Source organism: Salvelinus alpinus, chromosome 1, assembly GCF_045679555.1.
Source record: "Salvelinus alpinus chromosome 1, SLU_Salpinus.1, whole genome shotgun sequence".
In the NCBI taxonomy this organism is placed as follows: Eukaryota; Metazoa; Chordata; class Actinopteri; order Salmoniformes; family Salmonidae; genus Salvelinus; species Salvelinus alpinus.
In genome coordinates this window covers 100,514,763-100,541,744 of record NC_092086.1, presented here as the reverse complement: position 1 = coordinate 100,541,744, position 26,982 = coordinate 100,514,763, and the positions used below count along the sequence as shown (strand labels likewise).

General features: G+C 44.2%; 2 protein-coding genes across 4 annotated transcripts in view; both read right to left on the bottom strand.

The window, feature by feature from the left end:
• Positions 1 to 23,931, bottom strand: part of LOC139536592 (transcription factor RFX3-like) — a 46,315-nt gene extending 22,384 nt beyond the window's left edge. Inside the window, exons 1-9 of one of the 3 annotated variants that reach the window (XM_071337244.1) lie at positions 23,794 to 23,931; positions 11,087 to 11,205; positions 10,808 to 10,899; positions 9,419 to 9,692; positions 8,601 to 8,675; positions 7,868 to 8,049; positions 7,249 to 7,368; positions 7,043 to 7,167; positions 6,117 to 6,232 (exon numbers count right to left, since the gene is read on the bottom strand). In XM_071337244.1, coding sequence (XP_071193345.1) covers positions 6,117 to 6,232; positions 7,043 to 7,167; positions 7,249 to 7,368; positions 7,868 to 8,049; positions 8,601 to 8,675; positions 9,419 to 9,692; positions 10,808 to 10,899; positions 11,087 to 11,200 — 1,098 coding nt within the window. In that variant the 5' untranslated portion in view covers positions 11,201 to 11,205; positions 23,794 to 23,931. The remainder of the gene's footprint in view (positions 1 to 6,116; positions 6,233 to 7,042; positions 7,168 to 7,248; positions 7,369 to 7,867; positions 8,050 to 8,600; positions 8,676 to 9,418; positions 9,693 to 10,807; positions 10,900 to 11,086; positions 11,206 to 23,793) is intronic. The other 2 variants (XM_071337252.1, XM_071337260.1) reach the window with 2 other exon arrangements.
• An 863-nt stretch (positions 23,932 to 24,794) lies between these two features.
• The window catches only part of LOC139536584 (zinc finger protein GLIS3-like), a 31,578-nt gene continuing 29,390 nt past the window's right edge, over positions 24,795 to 26,982 (bottom strand). Inside the window, 2 exon segments of the mRNA XM_071337233.1 lie at positions 24,795 to 25,664; positions 25,770 to 25,952. Coding sequence (XP_071193334.1) covers positions 25,510 to 25,664; positions 25,770 to 25,952 — 338 coding nt within the window. The 3' untranslated portion in view covers positions 24,795 to 25,509.

The window sequence follows — 26,982 nt, the reverse complement described above, 5'->3', positions numbered from 1 at the left end:
AAATCTCGAAGCATCTCCATAGTCAAGGGACAGCTTAAAGATGTGAGGTTCTGCATTGGAGATGACCCGATACCAACGGTGTCTGAGCAACCCGTCAAGAGCCTGGGTAGATGGTACAACGAAAGCCTCCGAGATAAAGATCAAGTGCAGCAAGTAAGACAGGACATCGCCGACGGACTTGAGAACATCAACAAGACCCTACTGCCTGGGAAGCTCAAGCTTTGGTGCCTACAGTTTGGACTTCTCCCCCGGGTAATGTGGCCACTCACCGTCTATGAGGTCCCAATAACAACAGTGGAGAAGATGGAGCGAACCATTACCTCATACGTGAAGAAATGGCTGGGTGTCCCACGATGCCTGAGTAACATCGGCCTCTATGGCAAAGGGGTCCTTGAACTACCACTTACAAGTCTAACGGAGGAGTACAAGTGCTCTAAAGTAAGACTTCAGATGACATTGAAGGACTCCAAAGACCAGACCATTAGCAAGGCTGCACCTCCCCTACAAACTGGACGGAAATGGACATCATCCAAGGCTGTGCAGCAAGCAACATCAGCCCTGAGACACCAAGACATTGTGGGGAATATCCAGCATGGAAGAGGAGGCTTTGGCCTGGCAGCAAGCAAACCAACGTTCCATAAGGCAACAACATCTGAACGCAGGAAGCTGGTGGTCGAGGAGGTGCGCAGACAGGAGGAGACTGCAAGAAGTGCAAAGGCTGTCTCTCTTGCTAAACAAGGGCAATGGACGCGGTGGGAAGGCCTGGAGAGGAGAAAGATCAACTGGAGTGAGCTTTGGCAAATGGAGGCAAGCAACATCAGCTTCATCATAAGAGCTGTTTATGATGTGCTTCCATCACCAAAAAACCTACATCAATGGTATGGCGAGGACCCGACCTGCCCCCTCTGCCCAGCTCCAGCGACTCTCAGGCATATAATGACAGGTTGCAAGACCAGCCTCTCACAAGGCCGCTACACCTGGAGGCACAATCAGGTCCTCAAGAGCCTGGCTGCAGCACTTGAGACCAAGAGGAGTGCAACCAATTCATTACCTCCAAAAACAAGCAATCCCGTCAAAACAACAACATTCATCCGGGAGGGACAGAAAAGGCCCAAGCATCCTCCTACAAAGCCAGAAACTGGACACCTAGGCATGGCCCGGGACTGGAAGATGCTTGTCGATATTGGCCAGCAACTCATTTTTCCACCTGAGATTGCTTCTACCAACCTTAGGCCAGACATGGTACTCTGGTCCCCTTCACGAAAGGCTGTGTACATCATAGAGCTCACAGTCCCGTGGGAAAACTCTGTTGAAGAGGCCTACGAGCGTAAGAAACTGCGTTACACAGAGTTGGCAGCAGACGCAACTCAGCGTGGCTGGAATGCAAAAGTCTGGCCAGTTGAAGTGGGATGCAGAGGATTCGTGGCTTCTTCCACCATCAGGTTGCTGAAAGAACTTGGAATCCATGGACAGGCTCTGCGGCAGACCGTCAGAGCAGTTTCTCAAGCAGCTGAAAGAGGCAGCCAGTGGATCTGGATCAAACGGAAGGACCCTTGCTGGGCTATAATTTCATGACCCCCCCACCCCCACCTGAGAACCCAATTCAGATCCCTCCAACTTGAGGAGGGCATATGAGGTATGCGGTCAGCTGTAGGGCTGGCTCAGGGAAGAGGACGCCCCTGCCTTGCATAGTCCCGTGGGAAATCTTAATTGGGCATGGGACACAAGCTAAGGCTTGATCACCCTTTAGCTGGCCACCTTTGATGAGGGTGTTTAGTAATTAAAGGCCGAAACACCCACTGATTCGAAGGCACACTACTGAGGATGTGTCCCAAAATTGACATCTTAACCCAGTCTAAGAAATAAACCTCCCATGCCACTCTGTCAACATCACGGCAAATCTCATGTGAGTGCATACCATCTATTGGCACAATGGACAGTTTTTAACATCTCGTCCCATGTTTTATGATTCTGATTATCTGGACTTGTCCAGTGACTGCTGTGAAAGGACAGCTGACAACATAGGAAAGTCTGTGTGACAGCTTGGAAAGACAGCTGACCGGAGGGAATAGACCCCAATGGGGCTGTAATGGGCTAGCTACCCATGTTGGCAGTCTCCGACGCTGCTTCAGTATGTTGGAGACACCCGCTAAGTGCTACTGAAAGTCAACAAAGGAACATACCCCTAGAGCCTGCGAGAGCTGGGGCGCAAGATGGCTCAACGACTGATCACACGGCTACGGACCCAGGAATGGAAACGACTACGAGTAGGAACACAGCACATGAGACAACCATAACAGCAGCAGGACACACACTTCAGGTGTGCAGCTGTGGTTGGGAGAGAGTAACATCGGCAAGGGGGTTAAGGATCCATCAAGGGAGGAAAAGGTGCTTGGTAGAGCAGAGACAGGGACCTCGCATTGACCAGTACTTCTTACGAAGCAGCCAGTCAAATCAGTCGAATGAAGCACAGCGACGGGACGCAAACCAAAGTTCGCAGAGCATCAGCACCCCTGTAACGGAGGAGGATAACACAAGCACAGAAATGCCGGTGGATGAACTCACCCAACCACAGAGACCTCTAAAAGAGGAAAAGGTCAAAGGGCACAGACCGAGTGTGAAGTGGCCCAAAGCTGTTGAAAAGAGAGAGTGGGAAACAATCAACAACGACCTGACAAAAATATTGGAACAACAGGTAGGAACAGCAGAGAAAAAGCTTGAAAGGATGGGAGACATTATCTACCACTACGGAGAAGAGCGCTTTGGAGTAAACGAAAGGAGAAGTGGCAAGACACCACCCGCGCCAGCCAAATCTAGGAGGCAGCAAGAGATCGAGATACTTGTCAGAGAGAGAAGGCAGCTGAGAAAGCAGTGGAAGAAGGCCTCTGATGCAGAGAGAGGTCTCATGCTACTCCAAGCAGACATCAAATGTCGGCTGGCAACCTTGCGAAGAGCGGAAAACTTAAGGAAACTTCGTAGGAAGAAGGAACACTCAAGAACACGGTTCTATAAAAACCCCTTTAAGTTTGTCAAAGACCTCTTCGCAAAGGAAAAGTGCGGAATCCTAAAAACTCCAAAGCCAGAACTGGAAGAACATCTGGAAAAGGTCCACCAGGACACGAAAAGGCATGAGCAGATAATCATCCCACATGACATCCCACCTATTCAACCACCAGAATTCAATCTGGACACTGACCCTCCAAAATGGAAGGAAGTAGAGAACGTTGTCCGACGAGCAAGAGCGGCCTCGGCTCCTGGGCCTAATGGAGTACCATATAAGCTCTACAAGAACGCCCCGGATGTTCTACGCTTTCTTTGGAGGCTCATGAGGATAGTGTGGCAGAAGGAAATAATACCAAAGGCATGGCGAAGGGCTGGTGGTGTGCTAATCCCGAAAGAGAAGGATGCGACAGACATCAGTCAATTCCGACCAATCTCCCTTCTCAACGTCGAAGGGAAGATCTTTTTCAGTATAATAGCACAGAGGCTGTCCACTTACCTGGAAAGGAACAAGTACATTGATACATCTGTACAGAAAGCAGGCATTCCTGGTTTCTCTGGTTGCCTGGAACATACTAGTATGATTTGGCACCAGATCCAAACAGCTAAGAAAGACAAGAGAGACCTCTATGTCATCTTCCTCGACCTGGCCAATGCCTTTGGCTCAGTTCCCCATGAACTCCTCTGGGAATCCTTCAACTTTTTCCACGTACCAGAACCCATCACTACACTGGTAAAGGCCTATTTCCAAGACCTGCAATTGTGTTTTACAACACCTGACTTCACAACAACATGGCAGCGCTTGGAAGTGGGCATAATGGCAGGCTGTACAATTTCACCTCTGGCCTTCACTATGGCCATGGAAGTCATCATCAGGGCATCGAGATGGGTGGTCGGCGGTGAGAGAACTAAGGAAGGGCTCCGTCTCCCACCTATCCGAGCATACATGGATGACATGACTACACTGACCACCACTGCAGCATGCACCAGGCGGCTACTTGCAAAACTGCAGGATAACATCAAGTGGGCCCGGATGAAAATCAAGCCAAGCAAATCTCGAAGCATCTCCATAGTCAAGGGACAGCTTAAAGATGTGAGGTTCTGCATTGGAGATGACCCGATACCAACGGTGTCTGAGCAACCCGTCAAGAGCCTGGGTAGATGGTACAACGAAAGCCTCCGAGATAAAGATCAAGTGCAGCAAGTAAGACAGGACATCGCCGACGGACTTGAGAACATCAACAAGACCCTACTGCCTGGGAAGCTCAAGCTTTGGTGCCTACAGTTTGGACTTCTCCCCCGGGTAATGTGGCCACTCACCGTCTATGAGGTCCCAATAACAACAGTGGAGAAGATGGAGCGAACCATTACCTCATACGTGAAGAAATGGCTGGGTGTCCCACGATGCCTGAGTAACATCGGCCTCTATGGCAAAGGGGTCCTTGAACTACCACTTACAAGTCTAACGGAGGAGTACAAGTGCTCTAAAGTAAGACTTCAGATGACATTGAAGGACTCCAAAGACCATACCATTAGCAAGGCTGCACCTCCCCTACAAACTGGACGGAAATGGACATCATCCAAGGCTGTGCAGCAAGCAACATCAGCCCTGAGACACCAAGACATTGTGGGGAATATCCAGCATGGAAGAGGAGGCTTTGGCCTGGCAGCAAGCAAACCAACGTTCCATAAGGCAACAACATCTGAACGCAGGAAGCTGGTGGTCGAGGAGGTGCGCAGACAGGAGGAGACTGCAAGAAGTGCAAAGGCTGTCTCTCTTGCTAAACAAGGGCAATGGACGCGGTGGGAAGGCCTGGAGAGGAGAAAGATCAACTGGAGTGAGCTTTGGCAAATGGAGGCAAGCAACATCAGCTTCATCATAAGAGCTGTTTATGATGTGCTTCCATCACCAAAAAACCTACATCAATGGTATGGCGAGGACCCGACCTGCCCCCTCTGCCCAGCTCCAGCGACTCTCAGGCATATAATGACAGGTTGCAAGACCAGCCTCTCACAAGGCCGCTACACCTGGAGGCACAATCAGGTCCTCAAGAGCCTGGCTGCAGCACTTGAGACCAAGAGGAGTGCAACCAATTCATTACCTCCAAAAACAAGCAATCCCGTCAAAACAACAACATTCATCCGGGAGGGACAGAAAAGGCCCAAGCATCCTCCTACAAAGCCAGAAACTGGACACCTAGGCATGGCCCGGGACTGGAAGATGCTTGTCGATATTGGCCAGCAACTCATTTTTCCACCTGAGATTGCTTCTACCAACCTTAGGCCAGACATGGTACTCTGGTCCCCTTCACGAAAGGCTGTGTACATCATAGAGCTCACAGTCCCGTGGGAAAACTCTGTTGAAGAGGCCTACGAGCGTAAGAAACTGCGTTACACAGAGTTGGCAGCAGACGCAACTCAGCGTGGCTGGAATGCAAAAGTCTGGCCAATTGAAGTGGGATGCAGAGGATTCGTGGCTTCTTCCACCATCAGGTTGCTGAAAGAACTTGGAATCCATGGACAGGCTCTGCGGCAGACCGTCAGAGCAGTTTCTCAAGCAGCTGAAAGAGGCAGCCAGTGGATCTGGATCAAACGGAAGGACCCTTGCTGGGCTATAATTTCATGACCCCCCCACCCCCACCTGAGAACCCAATTCAGATCCCTCCAACTTGAGGAGGGCATATGAGGTATGCGGTCAGCTGTAGGGCTGGCTCAGGGAAGAGGACGCCCCTGCCTTGCATAGTCCCGTGGGAAATCTTAATTGGGCATGGGACACAAGCTAAGGCTTGATCACCCTTTAGCTGGCCACCTTTGATGAGGGTGTTTAGTAATTAAAGGCCGAAACACCCACTGATTCGAAGGCACACTACTGAGGATGTGTCCCAAAATTGACATCTTAACCCAGTCTAAGAAATAAACCTCCCATGCCACTCTGTCAACATCACGGCAAATCTCATGTGAGTGCATACCATCTATTGGCACAATGGACAGTTTTTAACATCTCGTCCCGTGTTTTATGATTCTTATGCCAAAGAAAGCTCCCATTCATTTGCACATTTAGCATAATACAAAACTTTGATGTGAAATGTTGTTAGAGGTGATGGATAATCTCTGACCTCACAGTGCTCTCTGTAGAGTGACTGGAGAGCTTTGATGTCATCTGGGCTGACGTTGTCCACGTTAGTCTCTCCCAGGTCCAGCTCCACAAAGTCTGGCAGGGCCCGCGATGTGTCTGTCAGGAGGGACACATGGAAATCAAGGTCAACAACAACTCACGTTATCAGTCCAGTAAAAAAGCAGAGAAACAAACAGGGTAGATATTTAACAAGGAAATGCTAAAGGCTGAGAAAATGGTATCAATGGTTCAGTGCAGGATATAACCGACAGGGAACACTTAGGAGACTGCTTACAGAACTCAGCAGAAGAACACTTAGGAGACTGCTTACAGAACTCAGCAGAGGAACACTTAGGAGACTGCTTACAGAACTCAGCAGAGGAACACTTAGGAGACTGCTTACAGAACTCAGCAGAGGAACACTTAGGAGACTGCTTACAGAACTCAGCAGAGGAACACTTAGGAGACTGCTTACAGAACTCAGCAGAGGAACACTTAGGAGACTGCTTACAGAACTCAGCAGAGGAACACTTAGGAGACTGCTTACAGAACTCAGCAGAGGAACACTTAGGACACTGCTTACAGAACTCAGCAGAGGAACACTTAGGAGACTGCTTACAGAACTCAGCAGAGGAACACTTAGGAGACTGCTTACAGAACTCAGCAGAGGAACACTTAGGAGACTGCTTACAGAACTCAGCAGAAGAACACTTAGGAGACTGTTTACAGAACTCAGCAGGGGAACACTTAGGAGACTGCTTACAGAACTCAGCAGGAGAACACTTAGGAGACTGCTAACAGAACTCAGCAGACGAGCACTTACTATCAAACAAATTGTGTCAAGAAATAGACCTTCTGGGACCATCAAACGGTATCAATCTATTGACGCTGCAAGTCAGTTAGTAAGCATACACACTGCTCACTCACCCAGGTACTGCTGGTGGTGCTGGCTTTGTGCGATGACAGTCTGCTCCGCTGCACTGGGGGTGTGCTGGCCTCCGCCTGAGAAGTTCTCCCCAGATACACCATCAACCTTCGGCATCGGCTTAAACCTACAATAACAATGCCTCAGTCAGTACTGTATGTATGTGTGTGTGTGTGTGTGTGTGTGTGTATGTGTGTGTGTGTTGTACCTCTGTTTCTGTTGGACAGGCTGCTGTCTGAGGGCCATATACTGCATGTCCTCCTGCAGTCTGTTGAGAGGAGAGTCCGGCTTCAACCGGATCCCATAGTAGTGGTACTTCGAGTTCCCTCTGCAACACACACAGTCAGGAATGATCAGCTAACTGTTCTCAGTACTGAAGAACACTATACCAATCAAACATGCTGTAATACCAAACATGAAATCCTAATGAAGACAGAAGGGAAAAAAATAAAGGCCAAGGAAAAGGGAAATACTCAAGTTAGAGAAGATACAGAGAACAGAACTGGAGGACTGGAGACGTAGAGATAGGATAGAAGAAGAGGAGAGTAGGACTGGAGAACTGGTGACGTAGAGATAGGATAGAAGAAGAGGAGAGAGAGTAGGACTGGAGGACTGGTGACGTAGAGATAGGATAGAAGAAGAGGAGAGAGAGTAGGACTGGAGACGTAGAGATAGGATAGAAGAAGAGGAGAGAGAGTAGGACTGGAGGAGTAGAGATAGGATAGAAGAAGAGAAGAGAGAGCAGGGCTGAAGACGTAGAGATAGGCTAGAAGAAGAGGAGAGAGAGAGGTCAAAACTAGAGTGTGTCTGTTCTCTCAGTAGCTCACCGTGTGCCCAGGCGACGCGTGCGGAGCCCCATGAAGATGGAGCGGATGAGTTTCCCAAAGGAAGCAGCGTTGACCGGGTCCAACTTCTGCTCCTGGCAGTGGCGCAGGTAGTGGTTGTAGAGGGTGGAGCGAGGCAGACTCACCCCCTCCGCTGTCTCATAGTTATCCAGTAGCCACTGCAGCTGCGGGGGAGGGGGAGGGGGGGGGGGTGTATGGTGTCAATTACACACAGGTATGTCACTAGCAGATTGTCCCATGTGTCACCCTCCCCCACTTGTCTGTAAAACACCATCACCCACTGACCTGGCATTAAAAGCACAATTAACTAAAGGAGTGAAACATTTAAATCAGAGCACAGGAGGCATCCCCATCACCACAGAGTGAAAGAGAGGAAGAGAGAGAGAGAGAGAGAGAGAGAGAGCTGGAGATACTAGAAGAGAGGGAGAGCTGGAGATACTAGAAGAGAGGGAGAGCTGGAGATACTAGAAGAGAAGGAGAGCTAGAGATATTGGAAGAGAGAGAGAGCTGGATATACTAGAAGAGGGGGAGAGAGAGAGCTGGAGATACTAGAAGAGGGGGAGAGAGAGAGCTGGAGATACTAGAAGAGAGGGAGAGCTAGAGATACCAGAAGAGGGAGAGCTAGAGATACCAGAAGAGAAGGAGAGCTGGAGATACTAGAAGAGAGGGAGCACAGCTATGCAGGCAAGGTGAGGCGTTTAGAGTGGTGACTTACATGGCTGTTGAGCAGCGAGCTTCTCTGACTGGATAAACCTTCAGTCTTTTGGAGTGTCTCAATCGCCATTTCAATCTGATAGACCAAGGAGCAAAAAAAATGGAAGGAAAAACAACAAAGGACGAAGTTGCAGTAGAACAATGAAAATACTGACACACATAGAAAATCTGAAAATCCAGGACAGATCCTAAAGCAAGCATTATCCAAATTACTCCTAAAAGCCCAGCTTTGCGAAGTCAGTTTAAACTTAAATTCAATTTAATGTCTGTCTGTCTGTACATGGACATACTTCTTCTTTTGAAAGTCAAGCAAAACAATGAAAAAAGTTAACACCACAATAATATAAGAAATTATCTCAGAAGCTGTGAAACTACCATATTGTGAAACTACCATATTCAGCCACCAGAAGGTAGCACAGATCCACTGCGGTGGACTGCACTCAAGTCTAAACGCTTCGCTAGACAGTAAAGCAGAACCAACAAATATTATGGTGGAGATTACTATTTATTTACACTGTAGCTAAAACACAGCACAAGAGAGGAAATTCCGTTTCACAGTACTGGATGGGTAGATGACTATAGAAAACTGAAGTACTAGCTGAGAAGACCACAGGAAATAGGGAGACAACACAATTACAGACATTCTCCGACACCGACATGAAGTAGCTAAGTGGTGCTATAGTTACTGAAGAAAGGCTTCAGATATGCATTATGACAGGCAGAACGGAGTGGCCTGACAGACAGACAGACATACAGGGACGGACGGGGACAGACAGGGACAGACAGGGACGGAGAATAGTAAGTAGAGGGGGGCCGTACACTCACAGTGGCCGGGGAGGCTCGGGTGGTCTGGGCTGCTGGGTGGGGGGCAGAGTTATCCATGGTGTTGCCCCCGATGAGGTAGGCCCCAGAGCTGCTGATGATCTGCCCCCCAGCCAGACCCATGGTCAGCCCCCCGTTCCCCCCTCCGTTGTTGGCCATGCCATGGGATGACACCACCGTGGACACCTGGGATGAGCTGCCCTGCGTGTCAAAGTAGCTCCCTCCACTGTTCTGGCTGTACAGCTGGGGCTCGGAGTACGAGTATGTCCGTCTGGGCAAATATAGTAGAGGAAAAAGTTACACATTTCCCCCCAGAGCAATAGGTTCAGGATAATTTCCCTTTACATAAAGGCAAGTTTCAATAGAGTGCTAGAGTGCCTATTGGATGTGAATTAGCGGTACCATTCTGAGCCTTCGTGGGCATGCAATATTCCTGTGTTATTGAAAGTGGAGTTTCCATAGTTACTCAAATCACCTGAGGAGTGGCCGTGCTGACAGAGATTTCTGTGTTTGTCATTTTGACTGCAGTCACTCCATTAACCTGGCCTCTGATATAATGGCACCCTTCAGTGGCTTGACACAACTCCCTTTATGATAGCAGGTCTCAATTCAAGTGGACCAGAAACATATTCTCAACCTTTTATAAGACCTATGCCAGAACTCTGACCGTACAAAAGAAAATTGCAGTCAGAGGTCAGTATAACTGCAGTATGTTGTGTCCAAAATAACCGGTTTTATTCTGCAATTACTGCGTCCAAAATAAAGTTGACTGCAGTTACTGCACTTTTAAAGTTTGGGGCACTGGCATGATTCTTGTTGACAAATCATCTGAACTGTAAGAAATAGCCACTGCCCTTTTTCATGTAGAAGACATTACTGTACTCTTTTCTGTCTACTTCTTTGGAGGAGACAAGAATGTGGTACTAACACACAGTTAACAGACTCAAATAGATAGTGTGTAAGTGTGTGCTCAGCTCACTTGTTCTGCCCTGAAGTGAGACTGTGTTCAGCTCGCCTGTTAGCCGGGCTGTACCCCTCCCTGAGCCCCTCCCTCAGAGACCCCTGTCTGTCTGTGACTGTGTGTCTGTCACTATGGGACAGCCACAGCCTGGGCTAGTCAGTAGAGAGTGTATCCTGTCCCCCAAGCCCAGGAGAAGACTCCGTAGCACTTCTAGATAGTCCTGGTCATCTCCAGGTGACTGCACATATTCAAACACTACTTCACTGTGCTTGTACTGCCCCTGCCATGTTTGTGTGGCAGAAATGCTGCTGCGAAGTGACTTTAGCTGTTGCCATTGACTACAGAGAATACATTAAAGCAACTATGTATAGTGCCACTGCAGCAGAGTGGTGGCAAAAAATGGGTGAACAACACTAAACACTCACATATTCCCGTTGGTATAGACGCCACTGTTCTCCTCCACGTACTGCACCTGTTGTGCTGGGTATACATGCTGAACCTGTTGAACAGTCTGGGCCTGCAACAACACAGCGAAGCGTTAGATACAAATCTCACACACACACACACACACACACACACACACACACACACACACACACACACACACACACACACACACACACACACACACACACACACACACACACACACACACACACACACACACACACACACACACACACACACACACACACACACACTACCTGTTGCTGGACAGGCACCTGAGAGGTCACCTGCTGGGCGGAGCCTGCAGGCTGCACAGGCACAGCGGTGTGGACAGTGGAGGCGGATTCAGCGCCTGCCTCAGGGGTCTGCATGGCGCCTGCAGGAGAGAGGACACATTGGTCAACTGGGTACGACCAGAGCCATAGACGGAGGGGACTATAGAGAACCACAAGCTCTGAACTCTGGCCTAGCACCACAGTGGCTAAACAAACTCCACTGCAACGAACCACAAGCAACCTTCTTCTCAATTTGGTTTGCACACACATTACCAGAACAATTTATGAAAAGGTGTGTCTGGGAGTATAAAATCAATATTACATAAATCCTAGATGATTTGCCAATATTATTATTATATACTAATGAACAGTGATCATTCAGATCCTGGAAAGACAGGAAGTAAGCTTCTGTACCAATCATCTATGCACAGATTCAGTCACAGTGCCATAGAAATGGCAGGTAGCTTAGAGGTTAAAAAAGTGTTGGGCCAGTAACCAAAAGGTTGCTGGTTTGAGTCCCTGAGCCGACTAGGTGAAACATCTGCTGATGTGCCCTTGAGTAAGGCACTTTTATTAATTTATTTAACCCTTATTTTACCAGGTAAGTCAACTGAGCACACATTCTCATTTACAGCAACGACCTGGGGAATAGTTACAGGGGAGAGGACGGGGATGAAAGAGCCAATTGTAAGCTGGGGATGATTAGGTGACTGTGATGGTATGAGGGACAGATTGTGAATTTAGCCAGGACACCGGGGTTAACACCCCTACTCAAACGATAAGTGCCATTGGAGGAGATCCCAATCAAAAGGTGTTATCACATGCTCCACTAAGGTAGATATTTATCTTATAACTTGTTCTTGTGGTAAAAATGAGGTGGGTAAAACGAAGCGCAAATTAAAAGTAAAAATCTCTGAGCATCGTAGCACCATCACGTGCAAAAACTCGACATACCCAGTTGCGGCCCACTTTTTGGAAGCAAACCACTATATTGTCCCTACGTTATATCAGCATCGGACACGTCACCCTCCCTAGGAGAGGGGGTGACCTCGACAATTTATTGTTAAAACGAGAGGCTGCCTGGATCATTAATTTAAAAGACCCTTTGCTCCCTTTGATCTCAAAGTAGACTTCGATCTGAAGCCATTCTTGCGATTTTGATATTCATTGTAAATGTTTGTAGGCCTATTTAGCCAAATTGTATGACTATATGCTATCCATTTATGTTTTTTTTAATGTTCTATTTATATCTGTAAATCAACCAATGACATCAAGCCACACCCGGCCATGATCACAGACACCTGTGTGTCCTTTGAAACTATATAAATTAGTGACCCGCAGTGTTTGTCATTATACCCTGATGAAGACAGCTTGTCTGTCCAAACGTTGGATATTAGATTACTCAATTATTGCATCTGAGCTCCTAGAATGTGCGGCTCTCCTTTTTGTTTTCATGGGTCTGGGATTTGAAAATCAATATCACTCACAGAGACAGAAATCCTCAATGATTTGACAATAACTATAATATTATTATTATAATATACAGGTTGACTAATGAACAGTGATCATTCAGATCCTGGCAAGACAGGAAGTAAGCTTCTGTGCCAATCGTCTATGCACAACATTCACTTTTGCATTCACAGTACCATAGAAATTGCCGGTAGCTTAGCAGTTAAAAGTGTTGGGCCAGTAACCAATAAGGTTGCTGGTTCGAGTCCCGGAGCCGACTAGATGAACAATCTGCCAATGTACCCTTGAGTAAGGCACTTAACCCTAATTGCTCCAGTAAGTCACACGGTACTAGGAAGCCATCACACTGACTGTACCTGTGATATTATAGCTGCTGCACTCATGCAACAGGCAACTGTGGCCAGCAGTACAGAATGTACTTAGGTCACTAAGGTAGTGTATGAGTCAGTGGTCTAAGCAGCGAGTTCTCGTCTCTGTGTTCATAGCAATAAAATCCAGTTAATATTTAACAGCCCTAATGAGCTGCACTTTCATTCTCTGCTCTCACAAATCTGGATTTCTTTACAACTTCCAATTGTTTTGTATCATTCAGACATCTTTTGATTTATTTATTGCCAAACACATTTCGGTTCATTTTGTGAAAATCTGGTCATGTCCACTGTCAAACCACGTTTTTTTTACTTTGTTCTCTCACCTCTGCATTGGAACACATCCATAGATGTCCCAAAATGCAGGGTGTCAGTGATTTAGAATCCATCTTTATTGGCTAACGACCAAACCTTGAACACACAGAGGTATAGTGAGATGAGGACTTGGGAGACATTCACAGTAACGCTGCATGTAGGCTAATCATAGAACAGCCACCTCTCCTCCTCCTCTGTCCTCCGCGGTGCCCCCACCCTCTTCTGCTCAACTTAGTTTCCATGACCAAGCCTCTCCTGGTTAATTAACCTGTCTCCTAATAGCTCTGCATCTCTCCAGGGTCTGCCTGGCCTCCACCATCTCGCTCTCTCTCTCTCTGTTCATCTTCAGTGATATACCGGAGGTTAACAGGTGTTGTGGTCTGAATGCACAGAGAGCGACATCATTCCCATTCAACTCAAGAGGCTGGATTTAATAGGATTTTTCCCCATCCTTTATTGCTAAAAAACTGAAACAGTTGAGCACTGATTCAGACAGGTGGTTCCATGCTGTTCACAGAAAGAACCAGAGACCTGGCAGAACATTCTGCTGCTGTTGTTCTGCCGTCAGTCACAACTTTCAAACTGAAACCTCTCAGTGGAAGGAACATAGCCTATACTTTTATGGTGCAGCAGGGGTTGAAGTATTCCCCTTGTTTCTGTAATGTATTAGCCAGTTGATAAAACCCAAGGCAGAAAGACTTTCAACATGTTGAAGAGCTCTCAGCATCCGGTGAAGATGAAAATCCTATATGACTTAATTCACTTATTGTTCCATCTCTGATTTGTTGATGGCCTTTTAATGTCTCTCAGTTAACTTTCCATATGTTCTGCTGATAGCCTGATAACATGGTGTAAAAAGCTCCAAAAGCCCAGGTACCTGACCACAGGGCGATGCTAGGAACACAGCAGACAACAGAAACTAACTTGACAGTGACAGTCGGTGCCAGGGAGATGATGCTGACATGGCTAAGTGATGGATCCAGAGGTTACCTGCTGGTCACGCTCTCTCCTCTAGTCTCTACAGGTTCCATTTTTCTTCTGCTCCATGCACTCTGCCAAAGGAGAGCTAAAGTGCAGGGCCCTGTCTGACTATACTACACAAAGCCCACCTGCTCCCTGCAGCCTGCCCCTGACGAGACCCCTGATGATTAGGAGACAAGGAGAGGAATGACTTTCTGGATGTAAACAGGGCACCTGCCGCCCCTTACACCCCCCCATCCCTAGGCACTTTGTCAGCCTGCTCTCACTCCCTGTGGCCCACTTAAGCGCTGTGCTCCACTGAGCAACTGCATGTTCTACAAAGCCATGTAGAAACAAAGGCCACTGAGGAGGGCAACACTCGTGTAGCCTCACCTTCACCCTTCCCGGCTCCTTCCTCCCAATTTGACTGACAGCTGAGGAAATGGGGAGGGCTATTACATCAGAGCAAGATGTCATCACATTATCAGAGCCAATAAAGGTGCAACTTGAATGGCGTAACCAAAATGAATATATTATGTTGAAAGTCAAAAATTCTGATGCCTCCTATATTCATTTTCAGTATGAGACTGATAGCAAGTGGATTGTACAAAACCTAAAAATGTATTGATGAATGACCTGAAACAACATGTTTTGGAGAGGGGATGTAACACTGTGGAAGAAAGGCAACCATCATGTTAGACCTATGTGGCAATGAGTAAGTTTCCATGCACACCAATAATCTGGTTTTAAAATGATTATGGTAGTAGACAGAGTATGGCATTAAGCACAATAAGGTGGTTAACATAACTATCTTAAATCATCGTACGATCATAATCAAAGGAAAGCATGCGCCGATTAAAACACCTGGTTTTCTGAGCAATCTTTCAAATTAGTAGGACACCTTAAAATCGGAGTTACAGCAATGTATTATATCTGCTCATGTGCTAGCACCACCCGAGCGAGCCTCCCTCTTTCCCTTACAATTATGGAGCAGGACTACACAAGTGATACAGTACACCTTGTCATGTAAAAACACAATGAGATGACAGACAGAGGTGGGCTTATTTAAACATGTGAAGGTCTCCTGTTCGGTCAACAATGTCTGATCCACATGTAGTGTACACAGGCTGCTGTGCTGTGGATGCAGATAAGAGAACAAAACACCCAGTTTATGCTGCTAAGCTATGAAAATGGATGGATGAATAATTGAATGAATCAGCTGCTCTTTAAGTGATTGGAAACGGAACAGGATCCAGGGAACAGGTGGCATGGTTCTATTTTTGCCCTACACCTGACTTCAGGTAAGTGGTAATGTGATCTGATAACTAGCCGTTTCTGACATCCTGTCCTCTGTCCACAGAGGTGCGTGTGTGTGTTGCCTTAAACATCTATGGAGAGGAGAGGGGAGGAATCGGCTGAATATAAATCAAGAGGGAGTCACACACACACGACAGTGGTTGCATGTTCCTATGAAATAGGCCTAGCCTATAACTAATGGGTCCTATTTTAACAATGTAGAACAACAATAGTGTCAAAAGACAGACTTTCAGATGCTCATGATTTAGAACTAGAGTCCTCAGATCACAGCAATAACTTCTCAAATCAAGGTTGTGCAAATAATCATTAAGCTAATTTGTTGTAATTTATTCATTTAAATTCATTGTTTTCCCGATGTTGCTTTTGCCAGTCTGTTCCGTTCATTTGGAATTGATGCCTGCAGAGGTTTCTTAACGCATCAGGGCCCACACAACAAATTCAGTGGAATATGACGTAACAGATTTCTTGCTATAAAAAGGTAAGATTGAAATGATTTTATTTTGAGAAGCTACCCAAATAGGCTTGCACTGCAGTAATGATGGACAATTTAATATCTAGATTTTTTTGTCACTGGCCTACACACAATAACCCATAATGTCAAAGTGGAATTATGTTTTTGAAATGTTTACAAATTAATCAAAAATGAAAATCTGAAATGTCTTGAGTAATTCATATTCAACCTCTTTGTTGTGGCAAGCCTAAATACGTTCAGGAGTAAACAAGTCACATAATAAGTTGCATAGACACACTGTGTGCAATAATAACAACGTTTAACATGATTTTTGAATGACTACCTCATCTCTGTACCGCACACATACAATTATGTATTGAGCAGTGAATTTCAAAACACAAAGACCAGGGAAGTTTTCCAGTGCCTCACAAAGGCATCTATTGGTAGATGGGTATAAAATAAAAAAGCAGACATTGAATATTTCTTTGAGCATGGTGAAGTTATTAATTACAGAAGTTATTATCAATACACCCAGTCACTACAAAGATATAGGCGTCCTTCCTAACTCAGTTGCTGGAGAGGAAGAAAGCCACTTAGGGATTTCACCATGAGGCCAATGGTGACTTTAAAACAGTGAGAGAGTTTAATGGCTGTGATAGGAGATAACTGAGGATGGATCAACAACATTGTAGTTACTCCACAATACTAACCTAATTGACAGAGTGAAAAGAAGGAAGCCTGTTCAGAATAAAAATATTCCAAAACATGCATCCTGTTTTCAACAAGGCAGCACTAAAGTAATACTGCAAAACATGTGGCAAAGAAATTAACTTCATGTCCTGAATACAAAGTGTTATGTTTAGGGAAAATCCAATACACACTACTGAGTACCACTCTCCATATTCTCATTGTGGTGGCTGCGTCATGTTATGGGTATGCTTATCCTCGTTAAGGACTGGGGAGTTTTTCCGGATAATAAAGAAACGGAATGGAGCTAGGCAAAATCCTAGAGGAAAACCTGGTTCAGTCTGCTTCCACCAGACAGCGGGAGATGAAATCACCTTTCAGGAGGTCAATAATTTAGCAAATTGTGTTTTAGGTTATCTAAAAACATGTTTTTTCTTTGTCATTATGGGGTATTGTATGTAGATTTTTCCCCTCATTAATCTACACACAATACCCCATAATGAAAAAGAAAATGTTTGCAAATAAAAAAATAAACTGAAATATCACATTTACATAAGTATTCAGACCCTTTACTCAATATTTTGTTGAAGCTCTGTCAGGTTGGATGAGGAGCATCGCTGCACAGCTAATTTCAGGTCTCTCCAGAGATGTCCGATCAGGTTCAAGTCCGGGCTCTGGCTGGACCACTCAAGGACATTCAGAGACTTGTCCCGAAGCCACTCCTGTGTTGTCTTGGCTGTGTGCTTAGGGTCATTGTCATGTTGGAAGGTGAACCTTCACCCTAGTCTGAAGTCCTGAGCGCGTTGGGGCAGGTTTTCATCAAGGATCTCTCTGTACTTTGCTCTGTTAATCTTTCCCTCGATCCTGACTAGTCTCCCAGCTACTGCAGCTGAAAAACATCCCACAGCATGTTGCTGCCACCACCATGCTTCACTATAGGGCATATCCCTAGGGATGGTGCCAGGTTTCCTCCAGACGTGACGCTTAGCATTCCAGCCAAAGAGTTCAATCTTGGGTTTCATCAGACCAGAGAATCTTGTTTCTCATGATCTGAGAGTCCTTTAGGTGCCTTTTGGCAAACTCCAAACAGGCTGTCATGTGCCTTTTACTGAGGAGTGGCTTCCATCTGGCCACTCTACCATAAAGGTCTGATTGGTGGAGTGCTGCAGAGATGGTTGTCCTTCTGGAAGGTTCTCCCATCTCCACAGAGGAATTATGGAGCTCTGTCAGTGTGACCATTGGGTTCTTGGTCACCTCCCTGACCAGGGCCCTTCTCCCCCAATTGCTCCCTTTGGCTTGGCAGCCAGCTCTATGAAGTCTTGGTGGTTCCAAACTTCTTCCATTTAAGAATGATGGAGGCCACTGTGTTCTTGGGGACCTTCAACGCTGTAGAAATGTGTTGGTACCCTTCCCTAGATCTGTGCCTCGACACAATCCTGTCTTGGAGCTCTACAGACAATTCCTTCAACCTTATAGCTTGGTTTTTGCTCTGACATGCACCATCAACTGTGGGACCTTATATAGACAGGTGTGCGCCTTTCCAAATCATGTCCAATCAATTGAATTTACAACAAGTGGACTCCAATCAAGTTGTAGAAACATCTCAAGAATGCATCCTGTTTTCATTGATCACCAGAGCTCAATTTCGAGTCTCAAAGCAAAGGATCTGAATACATGTAAATAAGGTATTTATGTATTATTTTTTAACTAAAAACCCACTTTTGCTTTATCAAAACGGGGTATTGTGTGTAGAAGAGGGAACATATATATATATATTTTTTTGAATAAGGCTGTAACGTAGAAAATGTGGAAAAGGGGAAGGGGTCTGAATACTTACCAAATGCCCTGTACGTACCAAGACTGAATGTTCCTTAAAATGCAGAGTTCCAGCTTGGACTTAAATCTGACCTGAAAATGGTTGTCAAGCGATGCTCAACATACATACATACATAAATACATACATATACAGTGCCTTGCAAAAGTATTCATCCCCAGAGGCGTTTTTCCTATTTAGTTGCATTACAACCTGTAATTTAATGGATTTTTATTTGGATTTCATGTAATGGACATGCACAAAATAGTCAAGGAAAAGTGGTGCGTGTTTATGTATTCACCCCCTTTGCTATGAAGCCCTTAAATAAGATCTGGTCCAACCAATTACCCTCAGAAGTCACATTATTTCATTAATTAAGTTCACCTATGTGCAATCTAAGTGTCATATGATCTGTCACATGATCTCAGTATATTTATATTATAAACACACACACCTGTTCTGAAAGGCCCCAGTGTCTGCAACACCACTAAGCAAAGGGCACCACCAAGCAAGCGGCACCATGAAAACCAAGGAGCTCTCCAAACAGGTCAGGGCCAAAGTTGTGGAGAAGAACAGATCAGGGTTAGGTTCTAAAAAAAATCTGAAACTTTGAACATCCCACAGAGCACCATTAAATCCATTATTTAAAAAATGGAAAGAATATATCACCACAACAAACCTGCCAAGAGAGGGTTGCCCACCAAAACTCACGGACCAGGCAAGGAGGGCATTTTTTAATATTTTATTTATTTCACCTTTATTTAACCAGGTAGGCTAGTTGATAACAAGTTCTCATATACAACTGCGACCTGGCCAAGATAAAGCAAAGCAGTGCCACACAAACAACAACACAGAGTTACACATGGAATAAACAAGCGTACAGTCAATAACACAATAGAAAAAAAGAAAGTCTAAATACAGTGTGTGCAAATGGCGTGAGGGGGTAAGGCAATAAATAGGCCATAGTAGCAAGTAATTATAATTTAGCAAATTAACACTGGAGTGATAGATGTGCAAGTAGAAATACTGGTGTGCAAAAGAGCAGAAAAGTAAATAAAAACAATATGGGGGGTAGGTAGATTGGATGGGCTATTTACAGATGGGCTATGTACAGCTGCAGCGATCGGTAAGCTGCTCGGATAGCTGATGTTTAAAGTTAGTGAGGGAAATATAAGTCTCCAGCTTCAGCGATTTTTGCAATTCGTTCCAGTCACTGGCAGCAGAGAACTGGAAGGAAAGGCGGCCAAAGGAGGTGTTGGCTTTGGGGATGACCAGTGAGATATACCTGCTGGAGCGCATGCTACAGGTGGGTGTTGTTATCGTGACCAGTGAGCTGAGATAAGGCGGAGCTTTACCTAGCAAAGACTTATAGATGACCTGGAGCCAGTGGGTCTGGCGACGAATACGTAGCGAGGACCAGCCGATAAGAGCATACAGGTCGCAGTGGTGGGTGGAATATTAATCAGAGAGGCAACAAAGAGACCAAAAATAACCCTGAAGAAGCTGCAAAGCTCCACAGCGGAGATGGGAGTATCTGTCCGTAGGACCACTTTAAACTGTACACTCCACAGAGCTGGGCTTTACAGAAGAGTGGCCAGAAAAAAGCCATTACTTACAGAAAAAAATAAGCAAACACGTTTGGTGTTCGCCAAAAGGCATGTGGGAGACTCCCCAAACATATGCAAGAAGGTACTCTGGTCAGATGAGACTAAAATTGAGCTTTTTGGCCATCAAGGAAAGCGCTATGTCTGGCGCAAACACAACACCTCTCATCACCCCGAGAACACGATCCCCACAGTGAAGCATGGTGGTGGCAGCATCATGCTGTGGGGATGTTTTTCCTCGGCAGGGACTGGGTAACAGGTCAGAATTGAAGGAATGATGGATGGCGCTAAATACAGGGAATTCTTGAGGGAAACCTGTTTCAGTCTTCCAGAGATTTGAGACTGGGACTGAGGTTCACCTTCCAGCATGACAATGACCCTAAGCATACTGCTAAAGCAACACTTGACTGGTTGAATGGGGATATAGATACTTTTGTACCTTTTTTCTCCAGCATCTTCACAAGGTCCTTTGCTGTTGTTCTAGGATTGATTTGCACTTTTCGCACCAAAGTACGTTCATCTCCAGGAGACAGAACGCGTCTCCTTCCTGAGCGGTATGACGGCTGCGTGGTCCCATGTTGTTAATACTTGCGTACTATTGTTTGTACAGATGAACGTGGTACCATCAGGCGTTTGGAAATTGCTCCCAAGGATGAACCAGACTTCTGAGGTCGGAGGTCTACAATTTGTTTTCTGAGGTCTTGGATGATTTCTTTTGAGTTTCCCATGATGTCAAGCAAGGAGGTGCTGAGTTTGAAGGTAGGCCCTGAAATACATCCACAGGTACACCTCCAATTGACTCAAATTAAGTCAATTAGCCTATCAGAAGCTTCTAAATCCATGACATCATTTTCTGGAATTTTCCAAGCTGTTTAAAGGCACAGTCAACTTAGTGTATGTAAACTTCTGAACCACTGGAATTGTGATACAGTGAATTATAGGTGAAATAATCTGTCTGTAAACAATTGTTGGAAAAATTACTTGTGTTATGCACAAAGTAGATGTCCTAACCGACTTGCCAAAACGATAGTTTGTTAACAAGAAATGTGTGGAGTGGTTGAAAACCGAGTTTTAAAGACTCCATGGTAAGGGTATGTAAAATTCCGACTTCAACTGTGTGTGTGTGTGATATATATAGCACACACACACACACACACACTATTATTCTGTTTAACAAATTTTAGAATTTGTCTTCCACTTTCACATTAGAGCATTTTGTGTCGATTGTTGACACACAAAAAAAGACAATCAACTACATTTTAATCCCATTTTGTAATAACAAAATGTGGAAAAAGTCACGGGGTGTGAATACTCTCTGAAGGCACTATAACAGTCATTTCTTGGCTTGTTTGTCAGGGGAAGGTAATGTGAGGGAGCTCAAAAACAATTAGGGTCAGGAGACCCACCAAGACCCACTGTGCACCTGTCCCACATCTCCACACACACCTGTTCCTCTCCCCTAGCAGGACCAGAGGGCTGCGGCTGGCTGCAGAGAACTCCCAGTGGACCTGACTGTAAAGAAGGATAATGCAACATAAAGAAACCTGGTGCTTTCCCTTCCTCGCACAGGGGTCCAAATCCATCTATAATGATCATCCAAGAGGGCATAAGAGCCTCAAGATCACTAGGAGGAAACTGATAATCTATATAGATCCATGTGTCTCTACACTTTCATTGACAATTTGCTGTGAAATACTATACAATAACGTAGCCTATAATTGATCAAGTAAAAAATTGTCTGTCGGTAAGGAGTAGCATGAGAGGATATTTTATGTTTTTATCTGGGCAGCAGGCCTATACACCACTCTTGACTGAGCAAACACCAAACTAGCATTCAGTGCAAAGATGGCTAGGATATTTCCATGTTGCAGATTAATAAAACGTGTGGTGCACCTTAATGCAAATTGCAGAGGTTTGAGAGAGTAAAAAGGGTGTTCAAAGCCTTTTTAATTATGCTTTGGTGGAGAGAACTGGGATATAGCCCTGATAATTACTACAAAGCCACCCAGTCTATTCCAGATACAATAATAATTCCCACTTTAAGAACCTGACTGTCTGCTGCCCCTTTCATTGTCCCAGCGACTCTATACTGCTCTCGGTTTTCAAGGAGGGTCAGAGAATGTTGGCCTAACAAAATGACACCTGAAAACCCCAGGTACAATCCCAGTTAGAATTGAATATTCAAAAGTTATGAACCTCGTATTCCGTGCCATGAATGTCTGTGAGATAAAGAGACATGACTGTCATTTGCAGTAAGTTTTAGGCCAAATTTCCCCTGCTTGGTGGAATCAGTGGGCGCCTCTGTCCAGCTGTTGCTGACATCTGCCAGATCTTACAATGCCTGGATAGGTATTTTACCTATCAGCCAACCATGTCATATGTTATAGAAATCTGTCAGTCAATGACACAGTTGATGACATAACATGCAACCATTGGCTGATGCATGCAACGTCTGAGCAGGGGAACACTACCAGTGAGTCCAAAACGCAGCTGAAACAGGGTGGTTACACTGTCATTAACCCATCAGTTAGCTACCTACCCAACCCCACAAGTAACTAAAAACAAAAACACCTGTCATCATCAGGTTCAATTTGTTTTTGATTAGCCTAATGTAACTTGACAATTAAAGAAATTTGATAGATGACTGCATTTATTATTTGTGTTTTGTCTTCAAGACAGTATCAACTTCACTCTTCTACCTGCTCACAGCACAATTCCATCTCTCTGACACACACACTACAACGGTAGCTAAATGTCAATGTGATAGCTATTGTTTCTTTTACTTTTTGCATCAGCTTAAACAATTCTAACGTTAGCTAGATATTGCTCTGTGCCATAGCATAGGCATTTCAAACTGGCTAGCTAGCCATAGCTAGATAGGTTATGACTAATGAAATTAGCTAGCTGGTTAACGGGTAATGGATTGTGATGACACATTCACCTAAAAACATCTGAAATTAATAACCATTGAAAGGTATAGCTAAAGTAGTTAGCTAGCTAACTTGGCTAGCCGCTCTCGCTTAACACAGGGTGAGCTACCGAAGCCTTTGTGGCACCTGCTCTGCAACGCTAGCTACAAAGGAAGCTAGCTGGTTAACCAAGTGTATGCTAGCAAGCAAAGACAAAAGGGAAAAGCTACTGCTAACCTCAATTAGCAATAATTACTGAATGAACATGGTAGCTCGAATTGATTTAAAATGACAAAGCAAGTAACTACCTATATTTCGTATAACATTACTGAAAATGTGCGGTATCTTGACAGCCATCATACCAGGAAGTTGGCGATGGTCATTGAAACACACAAATCAGACACCTGCTCTGACTGTATCTAGCTAGTTGCTAACTAGCGTTAGCCAAAACAAGCTAGCTAGCGTTAGCTGTCATTGCACGGCTGATGAGCCACAGCAAACTCGGATAGAATAGCTAACGTTAGCAAGCTAGCAACATAAAACATTTTTTGGCGTATAAACGTTGTTTATTAGCTTGCTAGTTTAGCTACTTTCGCAAATAAGCACATTGCTTTCTAACGTTACCTGGAAGGAAATAACATTAACGTTATCTCAGCTAGCTAACCATGTAATAAAGGAGAGCAGACATGAATTTGCTTATGACAAAAATAGCACGGTAGACATTTTATAAAGTATAATCATTTGGCGTGAATTAGAGAAAACACATGCTGGTATAAATAGTAAGTATATTCAAACCTGGGCTGAGGACTGGTTGATGAGGATGAGGATGGTGTGGTGGTAATGATGGAACGAGAGGTTGTTGTTGTTGGTGGGTTACAGTCGCCAGGACTACGGTGACTATGGCGCTGCCTCACAGGGCAACAGTTGCTATAAAACTCACCGGGCGCAACCTAACATGAGTATTCTGTAGGAGGAGCTACAATGATGGCGTGTTGGATGGATGTGCTGCTGAGAAAATACAAATATGATACAAGAAAACCAGCTTTAGTATTATAAGCGGTATTGCAATTAATTAAGGAGGATGTTATCATAAATATAGGGAATCATCAATTTACTCATCGGCTCTGCTGCAGAGCGTGGGACGTCTAGAAACATTGAGGTGGATAGGGGTGTACTGTTCATGTTTCATTTAATCTAATGTATGAAAAATGCGGATACAAATATTGTCATAGAATAGTTCATTATGCGCACATTACAACATGGAAAACAGTATTAATAATCGCATTAGTTCATTGAATCAAGTTGTTTTCCCAAAGCGGGACTACCGCGCACCACTGGGTGATAAAGAGTGGTTGAGATAACAAAGAAAGGAGGCAACCCGCTCCCACTCTCATTGTCGCACGCACACACACACACACATCTGTGATTTTTAAGACAAACCAAGCTTGAAAAATACAGACAGATCATGTATATAAAAAAAGATTGTGTTTTAGTGATATACATCATCTCATTAAATTATTAGACTATTAGACAATGTCTATGTTATTGAGGGACATTTTATAGTTTCTGTCTAAATAATGGTCCCTCAATGCCTTTCAATACACAATTGCTTTATTCCATCCAACCAATAAAGGGCCTTTTTTTGTTGTTGAGATTTTAGATTTTTTTTTACTGGGGTTACTTCTGTAATATAAATTACTTTGTCAATAATGAACAATTTCTATTGTTTAGGACCAAATTAAATATGTCAGGGTTTCATCATCTACCAATGCAACTAAATGTAATAAATGACAAGCTTTCTTTTTTCCTTACACATTTATGTATAACAGTAGATAGACATGCCTTCTTACAAAAACCTCAAATATTCTCTAGGCTCAATCATAATTTTTTTAAATTAAAAAACAACAATTCAAGTCAGATTCCTCAACATATTCGCACAAAAATATATTTGATTTATCGAAGGACATTCTGTTTCATGAAATGAATACATATGCTACGAAGAACAACACACATATGAAAAAGAACAACACACACATGCCTTCAATGTGCTTCTTATGGAATTTACATAGAATAATTCCATAAAAGGAGGGACAATATTTTGATATAACTGTACAAATGCATTCAATTAATGTAAACATAAAAACATCCTCCAAATCTCAATATCATTGGCATCCACAGAACTGCAATTCTTTTTCAGTATACAATCTTTAGGAGGCACTTTCATTGTGGGCTTAGACTCTGAGATCTGATGATACTGACTTGAATGAAGACAGCATCTAAAGATGTCAGAATTATCATGACTTGCCATGATGAAAACAATGTTCATTGACTAATATCAGTTAATAAGTGATGTGGACATGTTCATTTTGCCTATTTAATTAAAGCTACTAAATGTCCCCTCATGTCTACAGTTCTCACCCAAGATGGGCATCACACTCAGGTCAATGTCAAGGAACATGTAGCTGAAGAACAATATAGTTGTTGTACGAGTTGTATTACAGAGTATCTGTTTTAGAAAAGAGGTAGATTTGCTGACCCCTCAGTGTAGATACAGGACAGCTGGCTAGGGCAACGGTCCACTGCACTGACATGTAAATAAGCGTCCTCTGACATCACTGGCACTGGGTTAACAAGCAGATCCTGTGATGCACCCTGCAGGTCATATACTGTGGATGCAACAATAACACACATAGTCATTATTATAAGACAGATGCAAATGAATGCATGTTGATCCGTAATGTACTGTATTGTCCTTTGTGTCTCTTTATTACCTGTGAGCCCAGACAGAGCTCTTTGGGAGATGTCTAGTCTTTTCTGAGTTGTGAATGTTGGAGAAAGGCTATCATCAAACTCTGGGATCTCCATCAGGTGACAGGAGTTTGTCTGCTTGGTGGATTTATGTGTACCATTATTGTATAATGGAGAGTACACCATCTGGATCTGACCACTAAAACCTGAGGAGGAAAAGAACAGGTACTTCTTGTTATTTTAATTTCCGAATAGATGAAGGGGGAGACTGTAGTATCTGTTTTCATTCTCTGATGTTTCCCTATTTTCATCTTCATTAATTTTTATTTCTTCAGAAGCACCTTGGCTTTATTTTAATTAAATTTATACATTTGATTTGAACAGGGACAATTTACAACAAAACATAAAAGTCTCAGAAGTGAGAAGTGATGCGTTGCACCAGAGCTAACAGCTCGTTTACATAATCTACGTCCCCGGGCAGGTGAACAATAAACATGAAAACATTATATACAAACAGGCAACCTACTGGGCACAGATGTCAATTCAACGTCTATTCCACGTTGGTTCAACAACACTTTATTTAAATGACGTGGAAACAATGCTGATTCAACAAATGTGTGCCCAGTAGGAACATACATACATAGACATATTAAAACCAGAGGTCATATCTTTCTCTAAACACGGTATAGATAAAAGTAATAATAGTAATAATACTTAGTTGAAGTTCTATGAACCATTACAATCACCATGGCATCTTATTGAAGAACTATTATTCATCTGATATATAAAAACAATAGAAATGGTGCACAGCGTGCTTGTGTGAACACCTTGTCAACATTAAGTGCTGCTGTCCAGTAGGAAAAAAGTGATATCTATTTTAAGCTATGATTGATAGTGAAGCTGCTTCTTCTTTCCTACGTAGAAGAACATCAGCCACCAGCTGCACAACTGATAGAAATAAGCCAAGATCAACCTACAGAATGTCAAACCACCCACACAATTCTTTAATAGACTTTTTCATAATAAAACAAACAATAACTCTCATTGCAGAGTAGAAATTTCCCAGAGGAATTGTACCATTGTTTTCTTTCCCCAGGCACATTTCCACAGTCAATAAGCGAAGCCCCTTTGTAGGTGCAGGTGTAATTCTATGTAGATCTCTGTGATGCATTATCGAATGTCACTTTTGACATGCCAATGAAGGATATCACCAACTTAGCACATTAACACCTAATA